This window comes from Diabrotica virgifera, chromosome 6 (genome assembly GCF_917563875.1).
Source record: "Diabrotica virgifera virgifera chromosome 6, PGI_DIABVI_V3a".
NCBI lineage: Eukaryota > Metazoa > Arthropoda > Insecta > Coleoptera > Chrysomelidae > Diabrotica > Diabrotica virgifera.
Window position 1 is genome coordinate 96052133 of NC_065448.1, and position 24073 is coordinate 96076205.

Below are 24073 nucleotides of genomic sequence, written 5' to 3' on the forward strand. Positions count from 1 at the left end.
TACATAATATTTTGAGCTATATTATTTGTTAACAATTTTTACAGCCATTATTTTGAAAATTTGTGAAAAGAGAATCGCTCTCGTCAGGAAAAATTTCTGACTCGGTTTCTTTGTGGATTCCTATTCAAAAATGTCCCCTTTAAACAAATTAGAAGGGTGCCGGGCGGAATTTTTGGGCAGAAATTGTTAAGACAATTTTTTTTTAACAAATACAAAAGATCATGTTTTTTGCTCTGGAACATATATTTTTAGATTTTTTGGGTCAATCTAAACAAGAAAGGTATCTGGTAATTTTTCTCACAAATTGAGAGTTTTGGAGTTATAGGCGATTTAAAATCTGAAAAATGCGAAAATGCGCATTTTCGAGGCTTAAAAACTCATATTTAAATTAGTATTTTTGAGGTTGCCAGATACTTAGATTGAAGACTGAACATTTAGCTTCAAGATTCTGAAGAGTGATCGCGTCTAACTTTAATTTATACCGATGTTTTTTAATTGTTAAATATGCGTGTTTACCCGATTATTTTGCCGGTGCTGCGCGCTTCGTTTCAAAAATCTCCTATTTTCCTCCGAAAAATATTTTTTCTAGATTCTTTGGGACATTATAAATAAAATAAGTTTCTTGACATTTGTCTCAAAAGTTAATAGTTTTAAAGTTATAATCGATTTAAAATCCGAAAATGCGTTTTTTGTCATTTTCCGGATTTTAAATCGCTTATACTTAACTTAAAAGCTATTAACTTTTGAGAAAAATGTTGTTCTGAAGCTATTTTCTTGTGGCATTTTTACAATTTGAACTATTTATAATGGGAAATAAGACACAATATTATTAAAAAAATGATTTTTATTAACGTTTCGACGCCCAAATCGGGTGCCGTTGTCAAAATACAAAATACTACTAAAATAAACAAAAATGTTGTTGCTTAGTAAAAAAATTCTTCTAATAATTTATTTAATTTGACTCATTTATATCGGCAATTCAGATACATATGATACATTTTAAAGTAGAAGACTTTAAAATGATATTGCCAATATTTATGAGCTGTGTTCCTGGGACGACTTTACTGAAAGATAGTTCATTCGATTACATGAAATCAACCCCAACTCAAGAATATCCGTCACAAAAAAAATCCTAGCATGTGATCTGTCTTTAAAAAGACAACCACATGCAACGGTGACATTAAAATTCTCGCGTTAGAGATCTCATAGTAAATCACGAGGGAAAACCAGGAAAAACCTCGTGATACTATCCCGACATCGTAAGTATTTGGTCTTACATTTAATTTACTCTCAAAATTAATACGAAATTCTGACTTTACTATAATTTTGTTTAAATTATAAATACTATCAATAATACATGGATATATAAGTAATACTAAAATATAAAATATGCACTAACTCGACTATTGACTTACTAATTGTGGTATTTTCTTTCTATTGACTTCCCCTTTCAGTATGGGTATCCACATCCTACTGCATTCCACCGAGGAATTTGCGACACAATTGGTTTCGTTTAGCATAATTAGAGCCGCTTCTTTGATTTTTCTCTTTTTAAGAAGAGTCGTTTAAGTAGTATTTTAAGTCAATAGTCGAGTTAGTACATATTTTATATTTTAGTATTACTTATATATCCATGTATTATTGATATTATTTATAATTTAAACAAAATTATAGTAAAGTCAGAATTTGGTATTAATTTTGAGAGTAAATTAAATGTAAGACCAAATACTTACGATGTCGGGATAGTATCACGAGGTTTTTCCTGGTTTTCCCTCGTGATTTACTATGAGATCTCTAACGCGAGAATTTTAATGTCACCGTTGCATGTGGTTGTCTTTTTAAAGACAGATCACATGCTATGATTTTTTTTTGTGACGGATATTCTTGAGTTGGGGTTGATTTCATGTAATCGAATGAACTATCTTTCAGTAAAGTCGTCCCAGGAACGCAACTCATAAATATTGGCAATATCATTTTAAAGTCTTCTACTTTAAAATGTATCATATCTATCTGAATTGCCGATATAAATGAGTCAAATTAAATAAATTATTAGAAGAATTTTTTTTACTAAGCAACATTTTTGTTTATGTTAGTAGTATTTTGTATTTTGACAACGGCACCCGATTTGGGCGTCGAAACGTTAATAAAAATCATTTTTTAATAATATTGTGGCTTATTTCCCATTATAAATAGTTTAAATTTGAGAAAAATGGCAAGAAACTTATTTTATTTAGAATAATACAAAGAATCTAGAAAAAATATTTTTCGGGGGAAAATAGGAGATTTTTGAAATGCAGCGCGCCGCACCGGCAAAAAAATCGGATAAACACGCATATTTAACAATTAAAAACAACGGTATAAATTAAAGTTATACCCGATCACTCTTCAGAATCTTGAAGCTGAGAATGTTCTGTCTTCAATCTAAGTATCTGGCATCCTCAAAAATACTAATTTAAATATGAGTTTTTAAGCCTCGAAAATGCGTATTTTCGCATTTTTCAGATTTTAAATCGCCTATAACTCCAAAACTATCAATTTGTGAGAAAAATTACCAGATACCTTTCTTGTTTAGATTGACCCAAAAAATCTAAACATATATGTTACAGAGCAAAAAAACATGATCTTTTGTATTTGTTTAAAAAAATTGTTTAAACAATTTCTGCCCAAAAATTCTGCCAGGCACCCTTTTGATTTGTTTAAAGGGGACATTTTTGAATAGGAATCCACAAAGAAACCGAATCAGAAATTTTTTTCAGACGGGAGTTTTTTCACCACATGGACTAATAAGGATTTTAGAAATCGATATTGGGATCCAATTTTTAAATACATGACATTTCTGAATTAACGTCATTTTTTAAAACATCAAACCACACTAAGTCAATAATTTAAATTAAAATATTTTTGTAATTTATGAATTTCACAAAAATATGAATTTGCAAATAAATATCCAATTTTATTGCAGTTGATCGTGTTATTTGTATTGTTTGCTTAGTTATGTCAAGGTCAATTTTAAATGTTTTCTATTGTTATTTCAAATTATTGATTTTATAGCTACTGCTAAAAATGGATTGCTATTATTGAAGGATAGGAATGTATAATGTACTTACTTTTGGCATATTCAACAAAAATATTGTTAAAACTGTCAAAGACTTCTTGACACAAGATGTTTTTTGACATTTCTTGTCCAAAACACCTCGACGATATACAGTAACAAGTTTATTGAAGAATTCTGAATAACCTAAAGTTCATTCAACCCAAAATTTCCAAAAACTGATCTATACTTAATTCCTCTTTGCTCTATGTATAAGATATTTCTAAAACTATAAGTAAAATCACTTCAAGTACCATTTATTACATAGTTTTCCAGAAAGTGACACCACACTTTAGAAGCAGTGCTGGCTGGTGATAATTTTGTTCAGGGGTCGTCTTTTCATTGAAGTCATAAACTAAAATGTTTTCGATGGCAAGCGCCTTCGCCGTCAGTCCAGTGGCGGCTCGTGACCTCAGTATGCGGGTAGGCTACACATATACTTCGGGTAGGCGACAAAAAATATCCTACAATTTGTAATACATTTTGAGCCGTCTTGCAATACTAAATGTAATCTATGAGCGCAACAATGTGTAAAAATTGCTTTTGGAGCATCTACTTTAATTTTTGATTGTATTCCGTTTAAAGAGCCAGCCATTACACTTGCACCATCGTAAAATTGAGCAATTAATTTATTTTTGTAATCATATGGCTCAAGCACGTTTGAAATTAAACTATATAGAGCGTCTGCAGATCTATTCTCGCTAACATCAAAAAACCCTAAAAATCTTTCTGTTACCTGACCAACTTTGTTAACAAAACGGATTGTTAAAGTACACTGTGATTTTTCGGTTATATCAGTAGTATCGTCCGCTAGTATAGAAAAAAATTGACTTTCATTAATTTCTGTTGAAATTTCATTTTTTACGTAATCGGCAAGGCAATGTATTAAATCATTTTGTATCGTTTTTGACAAACCCGTGAACACCCCTTCTATTTTTTAACATGATCCTGGATTTCCTGATCGCGTTTAACTACTAAATTAAAAATTTCTTTAAAATTACCCATGTTTGAAGAATTATGGCTCTCATCACGACCGCGAAATGCAAGTTCTTGTTTTACTAACAGAATTGTAACATCAATTTCTTCTACTTCTTCAATCTTTTTCAACTTCATATCTTATTAGATAGAGAAATTGGTCCAGCTAAAGCACTGCCAATAGTTTGTTTATTTTTTTCTAACCGTTTTAAACCTAAGCAATTGTTTAAATGTTCTTTCGAAGATTCATGTTTTTTACACTAGCTGATAAATTTTTCAAATCTGAATATCCCTGACTCACCCAAACATTTTTCTTCAAATTTGAGAGCAACAGACAAGGCCAACAGAAAAGTGAATTTTTAAAATAACTTCCGCTTAGCCATTTATGATTTTCATACCATATTGTTTTAAACGATATCGAAAATGGTCGATTGTCTTTTGTCTTATCTGTGGATAAAATTGTTAAATTTGGTAAAGGCCGGCCCATTGAAATAATTTCTGATCTTTCTTGATTTTGGCGCCTTGAAAAAGGCGTCTCGATCAAACTGAATATTACATCGTTTAAAATATTCATATTCGATGACTAAAGTTTTTCCACCAATAAAACTAACACACCTACGTTTCAACAACGTCAAATATTACTTATTTTATTTATGTATCAAATAATAATTTACTCTTCGAATAAATTGATAAGTTAACAATTAACCTCGCTTTAAATTTTTAATTATCTATATAATCTAATAACACAATTCGTCAGTTTAACTTTAAATTATCCAAATTGTATTGAAACACAATAAAAATATAATGGACGACTGACAAATAACTATTTACAGATTTATTTTTCGTTAGTGAATTATTACTAAATTAATATAAAATTAAAATGCTCTTCAATAGACCGATCTCAAATTTACCTGTTTATTATTCAGTTTTCATAAACAAATTTAAATTGTCCTACCTAGTTTTATTCAATACTTAACCTACTAATAACAGCCAAAATCAAAAAACAATTATTTAAAACAGTTTCACAAGACACAAGAGAAGCAACTGATAAAATTTTGTAGGTCCGGCTATAAGACTCTGTGCCTATCCGCCCTTTCAAAATCGTAGAATACGGTCGCTACCAGCAGACCTGCAGCAGGTCTGCTCGCGTAAACAGAGAGAGATCGCACGTCAATTCGGTGTTGGCGTCGTTCTATTTCAGGCTACGTTTTCAAGTGCCTGACCAAGGAAGAATATAGAATCTTATACAGTACTACTGATACTACAAGGAGCGTACCATAATTATAACTACGGAGAAAATTTTTTGGATATTTTTAAAAATAATTTGGATAATTTTTGCTATTTTATTGTAGGTATTGTGTCAAAATTTATAAATTACAATTTTGAAATAAGTAATTTATATTAATAATTTATATTATTGTACTACATTTGAAGAGGGTAGGCGGTGCCTACCTTGCCTACTCCGACGGGCCGCCCCTGCGTCAGTCTTTCTTACCACTTTGTATTTCTTAGGAACGCCTTGTTTAATTTCAAAGTAGATAAAGATCTTTCTGCAGTTGTCATTGGCATTATTATTATTAAAACAATCAAAACTTTACTTATCTTACAAAATGTTGAATCCAAACTTTATGACACTATTAAAATTAAAGTACGTAGGCAACCGATTACATTGTCGTTTTCTTATGTTTCTGACCGCGAGTAAAATATTGTATATTATAAACATTTTTGTTTTTAAGTAAAAAAAATTCAATTTTTTTAAAATAACTTAAAAATTATTAGTGATGCCAGAAATCTCAAAAAATATAGGTTGTGATTTTATAAATATTTTGCCGTTTTTGTTTTTCTGCATGACAAAAATTGGTTAAGATATGGTTACTCAAAGTTTGCATACACTCGTGATTAGTGACTCATTCAAGCCCTTTCAGCTACGTTCCTTTCAAAAATACAGTAATACAGAGTTACGCGATTTTCAAATCTTGTCAATTAGTCATTTGAGCGCCACACAGTCGCTCGATTATCGATGAAATAGAATTACCACCCACATATTATTGCTCATCAGCTCATGCAATGTAGATATTTGGACTTTTCGCACGAAATCAGCACATCACTAGAATTTATTTTGTACATATTAGGTATTTCTTATCTACAGATTTTTCTGCGAATGGGTGTTTGTTATTTTTATGAAATTAGTAATGCGATTAAAGAAGTTGTTGATAGTGATGACGTTGAAGAACTGTTGAAGTCCTACAATCGGGAGCTAACTATTGATGACCTCATAGAAATGCATGAGAAAGAACAAGACGTTGAAGAGCTTGATTGTTTGGATCCAGTTTAAACTGAAGATCAAATAACTGTTGGAAACTTGACTGAAGGTCTCACTTTAATTGAAAAGGGCTTACAAATTTTAGAAAATATAAACTATAACAAAGATCGCATTTCTTCTACCAAACAAGGGATAAAAAAATTATTAGCCTGCTATGAAGAAATTTTGCGAGAGAAAACAAATCTTTGAGTTGCGTCTCTTTGTTAGATTTTATGCAGCCTTCTGCATCAAAATAAATTAAATTGACAATTTTATATTTTTATATGCTATTTTTCTTAGCTTCCGGTCCCAATTAAAAATAATTTATATACATACATATGCAAAATTACACCCCGACTTACGCGAATTTGACTTACGCGCTTATTGCTTGGTCCCACCTATCGCGTAAGTGCGGGGTATTATTGTAAGCACTTTGAACCGATAAAACTTGATCATAAATATAAGCAATAGGTACATAAGTACAGTAACTTGTGAAGCGTTAATGATTAATTTCATTTGGGTTGCTAATTAAAATGCTAAATTATATAAATAAAAAAATATATAATGGAGAAATAAACCTAATTGTTCGCTTTTTTCATATTCTACGAGTATTCCAGAACCCGGTGAACATCGGAGTGGTGTAAAACCCAGATAAATGAATGAAATTAAACAAATTTGTAGGAGAAATTATTTATTAAAAACCCTCTATAAAATTGCACCGATGTCATTTTATTGTAAAATGACCAGAAAAAAAATATTTAAAAAATTTCAGTTATGTTGTTTACAATTTTTTTTCTTTTCCATTTTTAGTACCTACGTTCTTTAAAGGTAAAATATTGCAAAACCTCTAAATTTTAAAGAACCGTTTGGATAAAATGGATAAAATGACTAATTCTAAGCAACTTTTGTTCTAGAAAGTTTTTTCACCAAGTTAATACTTTTCGAGTTATTTGAGAGTGAATATGTTAATTTTTCTACAAAATAACCACGTTTTCAGACGGTTTTTCGAAAATAACTCAAAAAGTAAGTATTTAGTCGAAAAAAAATTCTTATCAAAAATATAGCACGTAAAAAAGTGAAAAACATGGTGTATATATTAGGTCATTATACCTATTAGAAGCAGAGTTATAGCTAATGAAAAATAGGTTCATATTCGTCAGATTCCAAATCGAATATTTTAACGTGCCATAACCAAAAAACGAAGCACTTTTTTGGGGAAACTCATTTTAACTTTTTTAAAGTGTTTAAAAATGCTTATTTTTGTGTTTAAAAAAAATTTTTAGCATCAAAAGTAAACAAGTTACGCTCAAAATAAAGTTGGTCCCTTTTTTTTGGTAAGAAATCGGGAAAATCACCCCCCTACTTAGCATTTCAAATGAACTTAATTGTTACTACTTCACAAGTTTTTTACTCGCGTATGTATTGATCATATGATCTGTAAGTTTCATCGGTTCGAAGTCCTCATTTTTGAAAGAGCTGTAGTTAAAAGGGCTTGAACGAGTCACTTATCACTAGTGTATGCAAATTTAGAAACACCGACTCTTAACCAATTTTTGTCTTACAGAAAAACAAAAAATATAAAATATTCAGAAAAGTAAAGCCGACTTTTTTTATTATTTAAGATTTTTGGTATCTCTAACAATTTTTAAGTTATTTTGAAAAAAAGCATTTTTTTTCAAAATTAAAATTTTTAAAAATTTTACTTAAACCAAATTTTTTCAAAAATAAGCATTTTGAATCGATGAAACTTACAGATCATATAAACACAACATAAGTAAAGTATGTAACTTGTGAAGCGGTAACGATTAATTTCATTTGAGTTGTTAATTGTGGGGTGATCTTCCTGATTTTTTTTGCCAAAACAAAAGGGACCAACTTTATTTTGAGCGTAACTTGCTTACATTTGATACTAGAAATTTTTTATAAAAACAGAAATGAAGCTTTTTTTAAACACTTTAAAAAAGTTGTAATGTGTTTTCCCCAAGAATGCTTCATTATTTGGATATTTCACATTGAATTATTCTATTTGGAATTTTTCGAATATGAACCTATTTTTCATTAGCTATAACTCTGCTTTTGCTAGGTATAGAGACCTAATATATACACCGTTTTTTTTTCACTTTTTTATAGGCTATAGTTTTGCTAAGAATATTTTTTTCGACAAAATGCTTACGTTTTGAGTTATTTGCGAAAAACCGTCTAAAAACGTGGTTATTTTGTTGAAAAATGAACATATTCACTTGCAAATAACTCGAAAACTACTGATTTGGTAAAAAGCTCTATAGAACAAAAGTTGCTTAGAATTAGTCATTTTATCCATTTCGGTACTTATCTTGGACATATATTTTTTCACCCCCCGAGATGGGGTGAAAGTCACCCCCAGGGCAAAAGCACACATCGGCACCATATCACTTTTTTTCTTTGACATGTTACCTATGCGTATGCCAATCCATGTCAATCCAAGCGGTTCTTTAAAATTTACAGCAAAAACCGTGAAAGAATGTACTATTTACGCTAAAAAGTAATAGGGAAACGGTTGTAGACAATTTAATTTGCTGCAAATATTATCTGATGCAATTTTCTGTAGGGTTGTTAGTTTACGAGATACATCGCGGAAACACTTTGCACCCCTTTTTCCAAGATGAAGATCGGGGACAAGGGTGGAGACCCCACAACTTTGAACTTAAGCTCATCATACTAACCCCCCCCCCCTGCGTTCTCTGAAAAATGCAACTTTTCAATGGACTAATATTATTCTTCGCTATTGTATAAAAAAGTAAAAGTTTGAGAATATAAACATACTTTATCTTGTAGTGTGATTAATTTAATAATCACAAATAATACTATAAAATTAAATGTAATTAAGAGTGTTATTGAAATTTTAGTTTTACTTCAATTACCAACTTTCTCAACTCAGAAAAATAACCGTAATGCATTGAAAGTTGTATTTTTTTCTGTAACTTGTAATGATCATAAAGATAATATATATATTTATAGTTAGTATCTAATAAACCACACCAACAATTATTAATGAAAGCACATTAACCTTCGGATGACCGAGGGGGGTAAATTTTGACCCCAATGCATGTTTTTATTTAATAAATTCAGACATATTTTCAATTTTAAACTCATTATTTTTTTATTTGACTTTGATATCATTCCATATACCCTCATATTTTGTAATAAAAAAAATTCCCAATATTTTACAGAAAAAAAATATTTTCTGAATTTGTGGTCAAAGACGAACTCTCTTGGCCTTCCATGTTCAAATTTTATATGAAGTGTAAATACCGTCTATTATGTGGAATTGCATGTAAGAAACATTCCATTATTGACAAAAAATTGTTTGTTAAACCTGTGGCGACGTAAATTAGTGTAAATTTTAAAATTTCTTTAGTTATAAGTTCAGAATGATGACTCCTCTTTTTGTTCTGTTGTAATTAAAAATATACAGAAAGCTAGAAAATGATATGGATGATACCCAATTTGGGTTCCGCAAAGGACTTGGAACAAGAGAGGCATTGTTTGCATTTAATGTCCTCTCTCAAAGATGCTTAGATATGAGCCTGGATATTTATTCCTGTTTCATCGACTTCGAAAAAGCGTTCGACAGAGTCCGACATGAAAAACTAATAGAATTATTGAAAAACAGAGATATAGACAGACGAGACTTACGAATTATCATCAATCTGTATTGGAATCAAAATACCAATGTAAAGATAGACGAACAATAGTCCGAGAATATTGATATAAAGAGAGGGGTAAGACAGGGTTGTGTACTGTCGCCGCTACTGTTTAACGTGTACAGTGAAGCCATATTTCAGGAAGCGATAGCGGAACTAAGTGATGGAAACTCTATAAACGGAAGAACAGTAAATAACATAAGATTCGCTGATGACACCGTTATAATGGCAGACACCCTTGAGTCGCTACAAGAATTGTTAAATAGAATTAACGATTATTGCATTCGATATGGACTCAAAATAAACAAGAAAAAACTAAATTTATGATTGTCTCAAAAACACAACATGGAAATGAAAGGTTAATACTAGAGCAAACCCAAATAGAAAAAGTAAAGACATACAAATATCTGGGAACCTGGGTTGATGACAAAAATGACCAAAGCAAAGAAATTAAAGTCCGAATTGAAACTGCAAGGCAAGCATTTATAAAAATGAAGACACTGCTTACAAACAAAGACCTTCAGTTGCCTCTCAGATTGAGGGCTCTAAGATGCTATATATTTTCTATATTACTATACGGAATGGAAGCTTGGACATTGAAAAGGCAACATATAAGAAAAATAGTAGCGTTCGAAATGTGGTGTTACAGAAGAATGTTGAAAATTCAGTGGGTTCAAAGGATTACCAATGTTGAAGTGCTACGACGTTTAAATAAGGAGTTAGAAATTATGAACAGTATAAAAACAAGAAAACTAGAATATTTGGGTCACATTACCAGAGGAGAGAAATATGAGCTGCTTAGAGTTATTATGCAAGGAAGGATCCAAGGAAAAAGAAGCATAGGAAGAAGACGCATCTCCTGGCTGAGGAACCTTAGAGAATGGTTTAACTGTAGTTCATTACAACTGTTCAGAGCAGCAGCCAACAAAGTGACCATAGCCATTATGATATCCAACCTCCGCTAGGAGATGGAACTTTAAGAAGAAGAATTAAAAATATGTTTTACTAATGTTTATTTATCATTTATTGATACAATAGTAACAATAAAATTACGAATACATTATTTTATTTTTTAAAACAACTTAATTTTTTTGTCAATTGTCATTTTTTACTTGCGGTCATTTTTTACCCCCAGTGGTCATCCGTGTAACAAAAAAAGGTTGGTCATCGGAAGAAAATACTAGGTTGTTCAATAAGTTTTGCGGTTCGATAAGAAAAACACAATGTTATGACTTGAAATTCACTTATTATTCAGTATAGTTTCCCTGAAAATCAATACAAATGCTCCAACGAGATTGTGATTTATAAATTCCATTCCTGAAATGAGAATCAGTAAGGGCTGCAAAATACACTTCCACAGCTGTTATACAGGGTGTTTCATTGAGAAACGGAAATACTTTAATGGTGGATAGAGGTCACCGAGCCGGTTCTAGATATAGTACATTTTTTGCCCTTCCGACTTTTATAACCGAGTTACAGGGTGTTTTATCGATTTTGCCCATTTCTTTCCTAACCCATAACTTTAGAACCACCCTGTATATTTTTTTAATATTTGGTACACATATGTCTCATTCAAAACCCAAACGACTGACATACTAACCATAAGAAAAATCCAGGTCCGGATTAACAAAAAATTATAAAGTAATTTTGACCTTAAAACAACACCCTGTATATTGAAATTTTGAAAATCTGTTCGTATATTTGAAAAGAGCACAAAAAAGTACGTTTAATGATTCGCTTCAATTTTTCGGCCAGACAATTTTATGACTTTAATTTTGAAATTATATTGAATTTTTTAAAAACTTTGACATTAAAAAGCAGATATTATTAACTTTTAGTTATGAATTATTAAAGTTAATGAATAAATATTCATTTTAAAAATAATCAATACTTATTTACCACATTGGAACGACCCAATTACTAATGACAAGAAAAATCCAGGTCCGGATTAAGAAAAAAATACAAAGTAATTGTGACCTTGAACCAACACCCTGTATATTGAAATTTTAAAAATTTGTCTGCGCATTTTAAAAGAGCATGAAAAATTGTGATTAAAGGCTTATTTTAATTTTTTCGCCGTTGATTTAATTACATCAATTTTGAAATTATATTGAAATTTTAAAGAACTCTGAGATTAAAAACGAGGTATTGTTAACTTTTAATAATAATTTAATGTTAATGAATCAATACTTATTTTAAAAATACTTAATACTTATTTACTACGCTGGCTTCATAGATTCTCTGGATTTGTAGCTATATGCACATCATTAAAAATTAGAATTGCGAGAATTGGGATATTTTAATGATTTAGTAAAGAATTAAAAAAGCTGCTATATCTAATAAAACAAAAATTCGTTACAATTCAACAATTTAACATAAATTAAAAATATTTGAACTATTACAGTTGCTCAAAATGTCCGCCATTTTGTTCGATGCATTTCCTTGCTCGTTTTAAAATATTTCGAATCGATTTTCTAAGTACATTGGGATTGTTCTTCATTTTTCTGGTAGCTTCTTGTGATCTTGACAGAATTAATCAATGATTTCAAAAATGCCGTAATTAAATTATCTACGCCAAAATTTGACATGCACCTTTTAACGCAGTTTTTATGCTCTTTTAAAATACACAATCAAATTTTCAAAATTTCAATATACAGGGTGTTGTTTCAAGATCATAATTACTTTATATTTTTTTCTTAATCCGGACCTGGATTTTTCTTGTCATTAGTAATTGGGTCGTTCCAATGTGGTAAATAAGTATTGATTATTTTTAAAATTAGTATTTATTCATTAACTTTAATAATTTATAACTAAAAGTTAATAATATCTCCTTTTTAATGTCAGAGTTCTTAAAAAATTCAATATAATTTTAAAATTAAAGTCATAAAATTGTCTGGCCGAAAAATTGAAGCGGACCGTTAAACTTACTTTTTTGTGCCCTTTTCAAATATGCTAACAGATTTTCAAGATTTCAATATACAGGGTGTTGTTTTAAGGTCACAATTACTTTATAATTTTTTGTTAATCCGGACCTGGATTTTTCTTATGGTTAGTATGTCGGTCGTTTGGGTTTTGAATGAGACATATGTGTACCAAATATTAAAAAAATATACAGGGTGGTTCTAAAATTATGGCTTAAGAAAGAAATGGGCAAAATCGGTTATAAAAGTCGGTAGGGCAAAAAATGTACTATATCTAGAACCGGCTCGGTGACCTCTATTCACCACAAAGTATTTCCGTTTCCCAATGAAACACCCTGTATACTCATCATTTGATGAAAATCGCTTTCCACGCATAATTTTTTTTTAGGTAAGTATTGAAGCTAATGGTCGCTATGTGAACCCAATCTGATTAATAATTTGGCTGCTTCAACAATTCGAACTTTAATTCATGGATTTTAGCCATTGATAAAATGCTCATATGACATGGTGCATTGTCCTGATGAAAAAGATTTTTTTTCTTTTGCAAACCGGGTCTTTCTTCACCATTTTTTCCTTCAGCTGGTCTATACGATTACAATAATATCCAGAATTTATTGTCTTATCAGTTTGCAAGTAATCCACAAAAAATTCCTCTCCCTTCCCAAAAACTGACGCTAAACTGTTCGAGTTTGGCAAGCGAGGCGAGAGGTCGTGTGGCAGGTGTATTGGCGATAAGGTAATTTCGAATTCGAAACCTATCACAATAAAAACACCGGTTTTTTAAAAGACCTATCGTTATCGATAATCGTTAAACTTAAAAAGCGTTCTTGTGCGAAATAAAAATAAACTTCTAAGTGTATAATAATAATATTTATATTAGTGCTGAGGTTAACATTTAATTTAAAATGGCCAGTGGCGGAACAGGAACAATCCGAAAGGAAACCTATAGAAAGAATGAAGAACTATCTGATAGTGGCGACGAAGAATCTAAGAAGAAAAAATATAAAGAAGATAAATTATATTTTGAAAAGAGTAACCTGACGAGACGAACACCGAATAAAAGCAACGACACAAATGAAGAGATGATAAAAATGATGCGGGAAGTTATGTGGAAAAATGATGAAATGATGGCAGAAATAAGAACCATACGGAAAGACCAAAAAGAAACGATGGAATATATTAAGGAGCTGAAAGAAAAAAACGAAAAATTGGAAGAAGGTTTAAAAATGGCAAACAATAGAATAGAACAATTGGAAAAAGATAGACGGAGAAATAATATAGTATTAAAAGGCCTAACACTAGATGCTACCGACGGAAAGCCTGTAAAGGAGTCAGTAGAACACTTCATAGGAAGAAATCTGAAATTAGAGGTCAGACTGAGAGGAGCGGTGAAGATCGGCGACCAAATCTTTGTAGCAGAAATGGAAAACCTAACGGATAAGATGAGTGTACTAAAAAACAAAGGAAAACTGAAAAATCTACAGGGACAAAAGGTGTATATAGAATCAGATTTAACAAGAAAGGAAAGGGAAATACAAGCAAAAATTAGGAAAATGGCAAAAGAAGAAAAAGACAAAGGTAATACTACGAAGATAGGATATATGAAACTAGAGATAAATGGAAAGGAGTGGAAATGGGACCATAATAAAGAGAAACTTATACTAACTCACAGAAATATCGGGGAAGGGACTTCAAAAAACTAAAAGAAAATAATGAGACCGGACCCACAACAATGACAACCAAGGCAATGAATGGGAAAAGCGATAGGGAAAAAGATGATGCAAAGGTAAACAAGGATGAAAATAGGAAAAAGGGGAAAGCTAGATTGCAGAAAAAAGGAGAGATAAAAATGGGAACATGGAATGTGAGAAGCATCAATGGAAAAGAGGAAGAACTGGTAGAAGATATGATAAGACAAAAAATAGAAATACTAGGAATAACAGAAACGAAGATGAAAGGAAAAGGTCTTAAGAAAATACACAAAGGATATTGGTTACTTTGGGTAGGAGCGGATACAAAAGAGAGAGCAAAAGAAGGAGTCGGGATAATAATTGCACCGAATAGACTACAACACGTTATAGAAGAAACATATGTTAACCAGAGAATATTATCGGTGAAAATTAAACTGATGGACGAAGAAATATGGACAATAATAACAGCCTACGGAGTAAATGAAGATGCAAGAAAGGAAGAGAAAGATAAATTTTTCGAGGAGCTCCAAATGCAAATTGATAATGGGGAAGAAAACATAATTGTAATGGGAGATCTAAACGGTAGAGTCGGAAACAACAACAGCGGAATAGAGGAGTGCATGGGAAAAGAAGGAGAAGAAATGCTAAACAGAAATGGTGAAAGAATAATAGAAATATGTATGGAGAATAAACTAGTTATAACAAATACAAAATTTAAACATAAAGAAGTACACAAATACACGAGAGTACAAGACAGCAGAAACGAAAAATCAATCATAGATTACTTTTTGGTAAGCAGCAACAAATGGAAAAGAGTACAGGATACGAAAGTGAAAAGAGGCTCGGAGATTGGCAGTGACCACCATCTAGTAATAATGAGAATGAGAACAACAGAGGAAAAAGAAGAAAAGAGAAGAAAGGTAGTAAATGAAAAAATAAAAAGTTACAAATTAAAAGAGGAAATATATAAGAAGAAATTCCAAGAAAAATTAGATAATACTTTGAAAGGTAGGGCAAAAAATACAAATATAGAAAAAAAATGGGAATATCTAAAAACCAGCATAATCAAAGCAGCTGAGGAAACTTGCGGGAAAGCAAAAATAGCAAACACTAACATGAGGAGAACAGAATGGTGGACGGAAGAAATACGAGAGAAAATAAAGAACAAAAAAGACAAATGGAAAAGATACCTAAGCACAAAACACCCGGAAGATTACGAAGCATATAAAGAAAAAAGGAAAGAGGTTAAAATAGCGGTGAAAGCAGGAAAGGAAAGGTCATGGGAGATATTTGGACAAAAAATGACAAAAAATTATAGGGAAAACCAAAAACTCTTCTACGGCGCATTAAAACAACTCAGACAAAAGAAAGAGCACACGATGCCGAATATAAAAGACAAGAATGGAAACGTACTAACAGAAGAAAAACAAATAATGGAAAGATGGAGAGAACATTTCAAAGAGCTAACTCATGTAGACAAGGACAACATAGGGGAGATACAAGAAAGGAATGAAGAACAACAAGTGGAATCCATAACAAGAGAGGAATTAGAGAAAGCAATAGAAAGAGTAAAACTGGGCAAAGCACCAGGCAAGGATCATATCACCCCGGAAATGATAAAATTCATGGGGACAGAGGGAATGGATAGCATGAAAGAACTAATGAATGATATCATAAATAGAGCAGAATTACCAAAGGACTGGAAGAAAGACATTATATTACCAATACACAAAAAGGGAGACAAGAGAAACTGTAATAATTACCGAGGTATCACCATATCAAGTATCCCTGGGAAGGTATTAGCAAGAATACTAGAGACAAGAATAAAAACACAAATAGAAACAACTATGGAAGACACACAGTGTGGATTCAGGAAGGACAGAAGCACGCAAGACCTAATATTCACATTAAGACAAGTAAGTGAGAAGGTAATCAAGAAAAATAGAGAGATACATATGTGCTTCATTGACCTGGAAAAGGCGTTTGACAGAATCCGAAGAAAGGACGTTTGGAAGACACTAACAGAAAGGGGAGTCGACAGACACATAATAGAAGTAATAAAGGATATGTACAAAAATAATACAAATACAGTAAGAACCAATAACGAGGAATCCAGAGAATTTTCTACAAGTCAAGGCGTCAAACAGGGATGCGTGCTGAGTCCACTGCTATTCTCAGTGCTACTGGATGAAGCGATAAAGAAAGCCAAGAGAAGAATGAGAAAACTAACATTAGGATACTGGCAAATGAAACAGACTCAACTATCGGAGCTACTATTTGCAGACGACATGGTATTGATAGCAGAAAACAGAGAAGACTTACAGAACAATCTTGAAATCCTAGAAGAAGAACTATCAAACATAAATATGAAAATTAATACAGAGAAAACAAAAACAATGATAATTTCAAATACGAGGAAGACACACGCAATAGAATTAGACGGGAAACAACTAGAGCAAGTGGAATATTTTAAATACCTAGGAGTAATAATCGAATCAAATGGTAAACAAGACATGGAAATAAACGAGAGAATGGGACGAACAGGAAGCTTATTTAACACTATGAAAACAACATTTTTTGGGAAAAAAGGGATACCGGAAAAAGTAAAAACGGCAGTCGTTAAATCAGTAGTTAGACCAACAATCATGTATAGCAGCGAGACATGGACATTGACGGGGAGACAAAAATCCAGAGTCAATGCTATGGAAATGAGGTTCCTGAGGAAAATAGCAAACAGAAAAAGGACAGACAAAATACGAAACGAAACAATTAGACAAAACCTAAAACTAGAACCAATCAATGAAAAAATAGTAGAAGGACAACTTAGATGGTTCGGGCACGTGTGTAGAATGTCGAACGAGAGGCTAACAAAACGAGTGTTCGAAACGAGAGTGCAGGGGAAAAACAAAAGAGGGAGACCAAGAGTTATGTGGGTAGATGAAATCAGGAAAGAAGTCGAGAAGAAGGGATTGACATTGGAAAGTGCAAGAAACCTAGCGCAAGATCGGAAAGCATGGAGACTACAATGCCAAACTCAACTCCACCAGCCTTACACCTAAAGGTAGAAGGGCTTAGGACTAAGTAAGTAAGTAAGTTATGAATTATTAAAGTTAATGAATAAATATTCATTTTAAAAATAATCAATACTTATTTACCACATTGGAACGACCCAATTACTAATGACAAGAAAAATCCAGGTCCGGATTAAGAAAAAAATACAAAGTAATTGTGACCTTGAACCAACACCCTGTATATTGAAATTTTAAAAATTTGTCTGCGCATTTTAAAAGAGCATGAAAAATTGTGATTAAAGGCTTATTTTAATTTTTTCGCCGTTGATTTAATTACATCAATTTTGAAATTATATTGAAATTTTAAAGAACTCTGAGATTAAAAACGAGGTATTGTTAACTTTTAATAATAATTTAATGTTAATGAATCAATACTTATTTTAAAAATACTTAATACTTATTTACTACGCTGGCTTCATAGATTCTCTGGATTTGTAGCTATATGCACATCATTAAAAATTAGAATTGCGAGAATTGGGATATTTTAATGATTTAGTAAAGAATTAAAAAAGCTGCTATATCTAATAAAACAAAAATTCGTTACAATTCAACAATTTAACATAAATTAAAAATATTTGAACTATTACAGTTGCTCAAAATGTCCGCCATTTTGTTCGATGCATTTCCTTGCTCGTTTTAAAATATTTCGAATCGATTTTCTAAGTACATTGGGATTGTTCTTCATTTTTCTGGTAGCTTCTTGTGATCTTGACAGAATTAATCAATGATTTCAAAAATGCCGTAATTAAATTATCTACGCCAAAATTTGACATGCACCTTTTAACGCAGTTTTTATGCTCTTTTAAAATACACAATCAAATTTTCAAAATTTCAATATACAGGGTGTTGTTTCAAGATCATAATTACTTTATATTTTTTTCTTAATCCGGACCTGGATTTTTCTTGTCATTAGTAATTGGGTCGTTCCAATGTGGTAAATAAGTATTGATTATTTTTAAAATTAGTATTTATTCATTAACTTTAATAATTTATAACTAAAAGTTAATAATATCTCCTTTTTAATGTCAGAGTTCTTAAAAAATTCAATATAATTTTAAAATTAAAGTCATAAAATTGTCTGGCCGAAAAATTGAAGCGGACCGTTAAACTTACTTTTTTGTGCCCTTTTCAAATATGCTAACAGATTTTCAAGATTTCAATATACAGGGTGTTGTTTTAAGGTCACAATTACTTTATAATTTTTTGTTAATCCGGACCTGGATTTTTCTTATGGTTAGTATGTCGGTCGTTTGGGTTTTGAATGAGACATATGTGTACCAAATATTAAAAAAATATACAGGGTGGTTCTAAAATTATGGCTTAAGAAAGAAATGGGCAAAATCGGTTATAAAAGTCGGTAGGGCAAAAAATGTACTATATCTAGAACCGGCTCGGTGACCTCTATTCACCACAAAGTATTTCCGTTTCCCAATGAAACACCCTGTATACTCATCATTTGATGAAAATCGCTTTCCACGCATAATTTTTTTTTAGGTAAGTATTGAAGCTAATGGTCGCTATGTGAACCCAATCTGATTAATAATTTGGCTGCTTCAACAATTCGAACTTTAATTCATGGATTTTAGCCATTGATAAAATGCTCATATGACATGGTGCATTGTCCTGATGAAAAAGATTTTTTTTCTTTTGCAAACCGGGTCTTTCTTCACCATTTTTTCCTTCAGCTGGTCTATACGATTACAATAATATCCAGAATTTATTGTCTTATCAGTTTGCAAGTAATCCACAAAAAATTCCTCTCCCTTCCCAAAAACTGACGCTAAACTCTTCTTGGCCGATTTCTGGAAACAAATCTCGTTTTAGAGCCGAAAAACCAGATTCTACCACTCTTTAACCTCTTGTTTTGATTCAGGATCATGGTGATAGACCAAGTCTCATCTATTGTGATGAATCAACGCACACAATCTACTTTATCCTTTCGAAAACGCCGTAAATATTGCTGAGAAAGTCGCATTCGAATGTGTTTGTGTTCCGTTGTCAGCAAATGCGGCACCCATTGTGACCACAGCTTTTCGAAACTCAATACTTCGGCCAAAATATTGATTACTCTGCCCAATGAGATGCCTAAGGATTCTACTAAATTACTTTCAGTTACTCGACGAGTCTCCAATACCATTTCATGTGTTTTTTCTATGATTTCTGGTGTTGTTGCTTTTTTGGGCGTTCTTGACGTAGATCGTCTTCAAGCAAGGCTTGAACGGTCACGTTTAAATTGAGCAACTCATCTATTGTAATAATTGAAGGCGAAAAGTCCTTATGCACTTTCAACATTCGTTCATAAATTTTCTTTGCTTTTAAACCTTTCAAAAATAAAAATTCAATTACTGCATGATACGTGATTAATTCCATTGTAAAAAATATTGTGACACATCGATACTAAATGGCTTCTAAAAAAATAATGAATTGACAGATTTAAATAAAATTTCACATTCGTTCATACGAAGAATGTACCAACATAACAAAAAAAATATATAGGATAGTAGCATCCCTCTCTCTTGTCGAACCGCAAAACTTATTGAACAACCTAGTAGAAAAAAAAAAAGAATGTGTGTGTGTACTTTTCACGTACGTAAGAAGTTATACTTCTATTATATGATTTCAACGAAATAAATGTACTCTAAACAGTTTATTTGTGTTTTATTTAAATATTAAACTAATTTTAATACTTACTACTTTCAAAAAAATGTTATTAAAACAATACCAAAAATAAAAAAAAATAAGGCAAGGCAACAACATGAAGTCACCCATCCAAAACATATCCGACTTCTTGACTACGGTTTTTTGGGCGATAACCGTGTAAGTCAGTGTGATATCAAAATGAATTATAGAGTGTATAAATTATAGACAGAGAGTGTCTATATTTACAGAGAGTGCAAATAATATAGACATTGACAGAGTGTATAAATAATATAATAATTAAGATTGCTTTTTATTCTTCTTTCATCATATTTACTTTCCTCTTCCCAACGAAGACAAATCCAAAGACACAAAAATTATAATAAATATATTTACCAAAAACACCAATATATTTTTTTCACACTTTATTTGCACTGATACTGATACTGATAACTTGAAAGATTTATCAACTAACTTCATACTGTCTATGTGCGCGTAGTTCATACTGTTGATTTTATAAAAATTCACTGTCAACATTTTTCCCAATCGCATCTAGAGAATATTCGCAACTTCAAAAATTAATGCAATCGAAATATTTGAGAAATAACGGATGTTTCTATCTTGATAAAATTTGAGGTAATATAGAACCTATGTTGATTGTAACCAATCTCAGATTTATTTTCTCTTAAACAGTAGGTATAGTCGGTTCGCTAAACTCAGACACAACTGGCTAGTGATTTTAGTCGGTAATTTTTTTGTTTTTTGCCAATTTTGCCAAAATTGGCAAAATTTTCTCATTATTTAGTAATTATTAACTATTTAGTAATTATTTTTTACCAAATTATTTTTTTAATTTTACAAATTGGCAAAATTACTTACTGAAATCACTAGCCAGTTGTGTCTGAGTTTAGCGAACCGACTATACAAAATGCCTACGTCCTAATGATTCATGAAATAGTGAAATTCTGTAATATTTTTCATCTTACATAGTTAAATATTACCTAAACCTATGTTTATTTGGGATTAAGCCACAAAAATTTATTTGCAAAATTTGGCAACAACGAATAAATCATCTCTATAACCTTTAACCTTGTTGCTCATTGATGAGCAACAAGATTTTCTTTAAGAGAAGGTCGTGTACAGATGTAATATTATAGAGAAATAATTAGAACACAATATACCGGCATTACCATATTTGATCGACTTTAAGAAGGCATTTACAGAGTAAGACTTAAAGATATAATACAAGAACAAAATAATTTAACATAATGATTTCAACTCAGAAAACTAGAACAATGTAATCAGTAAAGGACCAATAAGATGCAAACTGAGAAGTCGATGTATTGCTGTATTATTAGCTGCATTGCTGTATTTATTCGTATAAAATAAGCTACAATTTTACCAAAAAAATGATTTTATTAACGTTTCGACGCCCAAGTCGGGTGTCGATTTTTTTTTTTTGTAAAATTGTGGTTTATTTCCCATTGAAAATAGTTGATTATAAAAATGCCACATGGAAATAGCTTCACAACAACATTACTGTATTATTATAACAGCGTCCATTCGTAAATGTTAAGTCGACAGAAGATTGAAATAATCGATGCCAAATATGTGGTTAATGCAATACAAATCAGGGATGCAATAAAAAGGGATGGTGGCAGTGGCGGCTCGTATCACTTTAAGTAGGAAGTGCCAGCATTCAGGCAGCTGCGTAAATTATTAGTGACGGGTTCACGATATTGTCAAAGAAGGTATTATAAAATAGAAATTGAAAAAAATACGTGCGGATACTTTTACATTATGTAGGTACATATCTACCATTTCTGGTGTGTCAAGAAATTTAAACATTTAAAATGCATTCAGTGATTGATTTGACATCATGTCCGTCCAGCACGTAAAATCTCCAAAATTTCTCAACTTTTGCCGTCCTTTACACAAATATCGGAAAACTATAACTAACTCAAATTCACCATCAATGTATGTCGTTTCATCGGCAATCACTGCAACACAAAAAGAGTTTTCAATTTCTTACCTAATTTCCTCGTGATAACCATCTAACATGCACTCCAGGAGTTCATTTTGGGGTTGATTCGAGGTACCTCTAAAAGATTTGGAACTTTGAATATGACCCTTAAAGTCGTTGTCTAATTCAGCGCTAAAATTGAACAGCTCTTAAATATGCATCATTTTCTGAATTTTCCTTTTCGCCGTCACCTCTCAAAACTAACTCGAAAGCTCCACAATACCTTACACAATTTATAATTTGATTCAAAACATATCGATTCTTATCCACTTGTTTATTGTGTTTAATTAGATTATCACGATAAGCTAAATTTAACTGGGTTTTTATTTAAAAAAATTTTAGTTATTTAAAATATAATAATTTATAATAAAAAGTTTACTAATTAAAAATTTAATAATTATAAATACAAAAACTTAGTAATATATAATAGACGACAATAAATAAAAACGGCAGGGAGCGCGTAAAGATACTCAAAATAGATACTATGTACATTATTATCTTACGATACGATCCACTAGCTCGAGCCCGGCACAACTTATCTCATTTAAACGTATATTAAAAGTGCAATATAGCTCTATCTGCGTTACTTACATAGAATGCTCGTAAAATCTCTTTTCAGGCGAGCCAGTAAGATTTTGGCACCAGGCTATCCCGTCCACTGTGGCTGGCGAGGGTTTTATAAAGCAGCGTTTAGACGTCGCGATAAATGCGAGCAATTTATTGTGACGATAAATTGCTACGATTTATTGATTTTTTTAAAGCTTGTTTAGACGCTGCGATATATTGTCGCGATTGATTATAAATTGAAACAACTCGATCGTTACAATAAATGGCTCGCATTTCTACGCGTCTAAACTAGCGATAAATCGCTGCTATGTACCGTTTACACACAACGTTAAATTGAAACAACTCGATCGTTACGATAAATTGCTTGCATTTATCGCGGCGTCTAAACGCTGCCTTACGCATACAGTTGCCAGAATGAAGAAAAAAGAAATGCGCAGAAAAAAATTAACGGGCTTTAAGGCGTTTTAAAGATAAAAAATATGTTTTTGGTAAAAATAAGGTAGTGCCATGGCTCTATTACAAAAAGAATAGGACCTAATATTCTGGTTCTGAATAAACATACAGAGTAAGGGTTTGCTCACTACGGAGACCAAAGGATGGTATCCTAGCCTAGAGCATAGCATCCTACTCTTCATATTCGTGAATTCTCGCATTTAAAATAATGTATTTATTTTACCTGGCGATCGAAACTATATTATCGATCGCTATGTAAAATAAATGCATTATTTTGAATGCCAGAATTCACGAATATGAAGAGTAGGATACTATGCTTTAGGCTAGGATACCATCCTTTGGTCTCCGTAGTGAGCACACGCTTACTTTGTTTGAACTTGAACCCTTTATAGACCAGGGCCCATCTGTAAAAATATTAGTACATTTGGACGTTGAGAGGTGACTCAAATTTTTTTGCAGAAATTGCTTGAAAATAAATCAAATAATAATATTTGAGTTATCCTCCCTCTCAAAAAGGTCCGGAACATTGTTTAAATAATCAAAATGTCAAAAAATTAAGGAAAAATTCGATTTTTTTCTTGGTTTTTTGATTATAACTTTAAAAGTATTCATTTCCGAGAAAAGTTGTACTAACATAAAAGTTGCGTAATTAAATTTCC

At 31.5% G+C, this 24073-nt stretch overlaps 2 protein-coding genes across 2 annotated transcripts in view; both read left to right on the top strand.

Annotated features, from left to right (window-relative positions):
* LOC114332919 (tyrosine-protein kinase Src64B) overlaps window positions 1-24073 on the top strand; it is a 699550-nt gene that overhangs the window by 5060 nt on the left and 670417 nt on the right. The window lies entirely within an intron of this gene.
* Window positions 17131-24073, top strand: part of LOC126886644 (uncharacterized) — a 54560-nt gene continuing 47617 nt past the window's right edge. The window contains exon 1 of the mRNA XM_050653636.1: window positions 17131-17756. Coding sequence (XP_050509593.1) covers window positions 17177-17722 — 546 coding nt within the window. The 5' untranslated portion in view covers window positions 17131-17176 and the 3' untranslated portion in view covers window positions 17723-17756. The remainder of the gene's footprint in view (window positions 17757-24073) is intronic.